General features: G+C 31.4%; 1 protein-coding gene across 1 annotated transcript in view; it reads left to right on the plus strand.

Moving 5' to 3' along the window:
• Window positions 1–2,828, plus strand: part of LOC106473520 (protein MON2 homolog) — a 53,440-nt gene that overhangs the window by 30,895 nt on the left and 19,717 nt on the right. The window contains exon 10 of the mRNA XM_022401940.1: window positions 1,646–1,891. Within this exon, the coding sequence (XP_022257648.1) occupies window positions 1,646–1,891 (246 nt within the window). The remainder of the gene's footprint in view (window positions 1–1,645; window positions 1,892–2,828) is intronic.

The following is a 2,828-nucleotide window of genomic DNA, read 5'->3' on the forward strand; positions in this document are numbered from 1 at the left end:
TATATATATATATATATATATATATATATTACACAACAGCTGAGTTAAATGTTAAAATTTAGAACAATTTTAGATCTAAAGACCTTCATGAGTCGTGAAGGGTCAGACAGTCTTTAGGTATGAGTATACTTTCTTTAACGTAGAGGTCAAGTTCTGAAGATCCTGTGGTGATATTACAAAAATTGTTAAATGAAATATTGTGACCTGTGGTTTCAGAATGTGAACAAATGGATGAGTGGCTGGGTTTAAGTAGTGGATAGATGATTTCTCTGAAGATGGAATAAGTTATTCCAAAATGTTTGAACCTTGTAAATAATATGTTTTATGTTTTCTCAACCATCTTCATCTTCTTTATTAAAGTTCATGACATGTGCAGAAAAGGATGCCTATTCCAAAAGGGTTAACAGTTCTTTGATTGTGTACCCTTTACTGAATGTTTTGTTACACTTGTAACAGTTGCTACTGTATATTGTAGGTGTTTATCAATTCTTTGTTTATGACCCTTTACTGAATGTTTTATTACACCTGTATATTGTAGGTGTTTAACAGTTCTTTGATTGTGTACCCTTTACTGAATGTTTTATTACACTTGTAACATTTGCTACTGTATATTGAAGGTGTTTAACAGTTCTTTGTTTGTGTACCCTTTACTGAATGTTATATTACACTTGTAACAGCTGTTACTGTATATTGAAGGTGTTTAACAGTTCTTTGTTTATGACCCTTTACTGAATGTTTTATTACACTTGTAACAGCTGCTACTGTATATTGTAGGTGTTTAACAGTTCATTGATTGTGTACCCTTTACTGAATGTTTTATTACACTTGTAACAGTTGCTACTGTATATTGTAGGTGTTTATCAGTTCTTTTTTGTGACCCTTTACTGAATGTTTTGTTACACCTGTATATTGAAGGTGTTTAACAGTTCTTTGATTGTGTACCCTGTACTGAATGTTTTATTACACCTGTATATTGTAGGTGTTTAACAGTTCTTTGATTGTGTACCCTTTATGAATGTTTTGTTACACCTGTATATTGTAGGTGTTTAACAGTTCTTTGATTGTGTACCCTGTACTGAATGTTTTATTACACTTGTAACAGTTGCTACTGTCTATTGTAGGAGTTTAACAGTTCTTTGTTTGTGGCCCTTTACTGAATGTTTTATTACACTTGGAACAGCTGCTACTGTATATTGTAGGAGTTTAACAGTTCTTTGTCTGTAACCCTTTTCTGAATGTTTTATTACACCTGTATATTGTAGGTGTTTAACCATTCTCTAATTGTTTACCCTTTACTGAATCTCTTATTACACCTGTATATCATAGATGTTTATCAGTTCTTTGATTGTGTACCCTTTACTGAATCTATTATTACACCTGTATATTGTAGGTGTTAACCATTCTTTAATTGTTTACCCTTTACTGAATCTTTTATTACACCTGTATATTGTAGGTGTCTAACAGTTCTTTGATTGTGTACCCTTTACTGAATGTTTTATTACACTTGTAACAGCTGCTACTGTTTATTGTAGATGTTTAACAGTTTTTTGCTTGTATACCTTGTAATGAATATTATATCTGTTGGAGCTGTATTTCTGTACTTGTTTGTTGAAAATGTAAGAATTCAAACTGTCTTTCTTTGCAGTGGAATATTGCAGATTACTTATACCAGAACCAGCACAAGATTAGGGAAGGTTTGGAGGTGACTAGTAATGACACTAACTTACCAGCTTTTGATGAATTGTGGATGGTTTTGTTTTCTCGTCTTGGTGATCTCTGTGTAGACTCTAGGTCTGCTGTTAGAAAAAGTGCTGGGCAGACACTCTTCTCCACCATTGGAGCTCATAGTTCATTATTACAACAGATGACATGGCAAAGTGTCTTGTGGCAGGTAAAAAAATGTTACATTATCCATCTTCTGATGTTTACTCTGAGAATTATTTTTATACTATTAGTAGTACCAATTAAAATTATGTTAATAATTAAGATGCTTAATGATAAAATTTGTATGAAAAATAAAATGTTTACAAAAATACTTTTTATACTTAAAACTTTGGCTTTTCTTCAGTCAGAACCTATAGGAAAAAAATTAGACAGTGTTTAATGTAGAATACAATATTTGCCAATTGTAGTGTTTCCAGCAACTAGGATATTAAATGGTGTAGTATGTGATAAAATACAATTTAGGCTGTTTGTCTACTTAACTGTGTGTTCAACATTGACTGGTAAAGTATAATTTCAACTGTTTTTCTACTTAACTGTGTGTGACACACAGTTAAGTAGAAAAACAGTTGAAATTATACTTTACCAGTCAATGTTGAACACACAGTTAAGTAGAAAAACAGTTGAAATTATACTTTACCAGTCAATGTTGCAGCAACATTTACTGGTAAAGTATAATTTCAACTGTTTTTCTACTTAACTATGTGTGCAACATTTGCTGGTAAAGTATAATTTAAGTGGTTATATATGCTGCAAGAAATAATTTCTGATGTTTAATAAGTGTGTAGTGTTAAAACACAATTAAAGTCTTGATTAAAACTTCACAAAAGAAATAAACCCTCTAGGTTTTACGTAATATTTCAGTTGAAAAATCAAACCAAAAACCATTGCATGTCTAACAGATCTTCAGACATGAATATTAGGTTTTCTGTGATCTCTTTCATTAGAAACTGATTAACAAATGAGATTGTAGTGAATACCTCTTAGAATGACAGAAGATAGATACAGCCAGTCTTTCTTCTTGACTGAATCTCACTTGTAATTATTGCTAGAAGCTAATCAAGAAATGAGATTGTAGTGAACACCTGTAAGAAGGATGGAAGAAA

Source organism: Limulus polyphemus, unplaced genomic scaffold, assembly GCF_000517525.1.
Source record: "Limulus polyphemus unplaced genomic scaffold, Limulus_polyphemus-2.1.2 Scaffold6246, whole genome shotgun sequence".
Classification (NCBI taxonomy): Eukaryota; Metazoa; Arthropoda; class Merostomata; order Xiphosura; family Limulidae; genus Limulus; species Limulus polyphemus.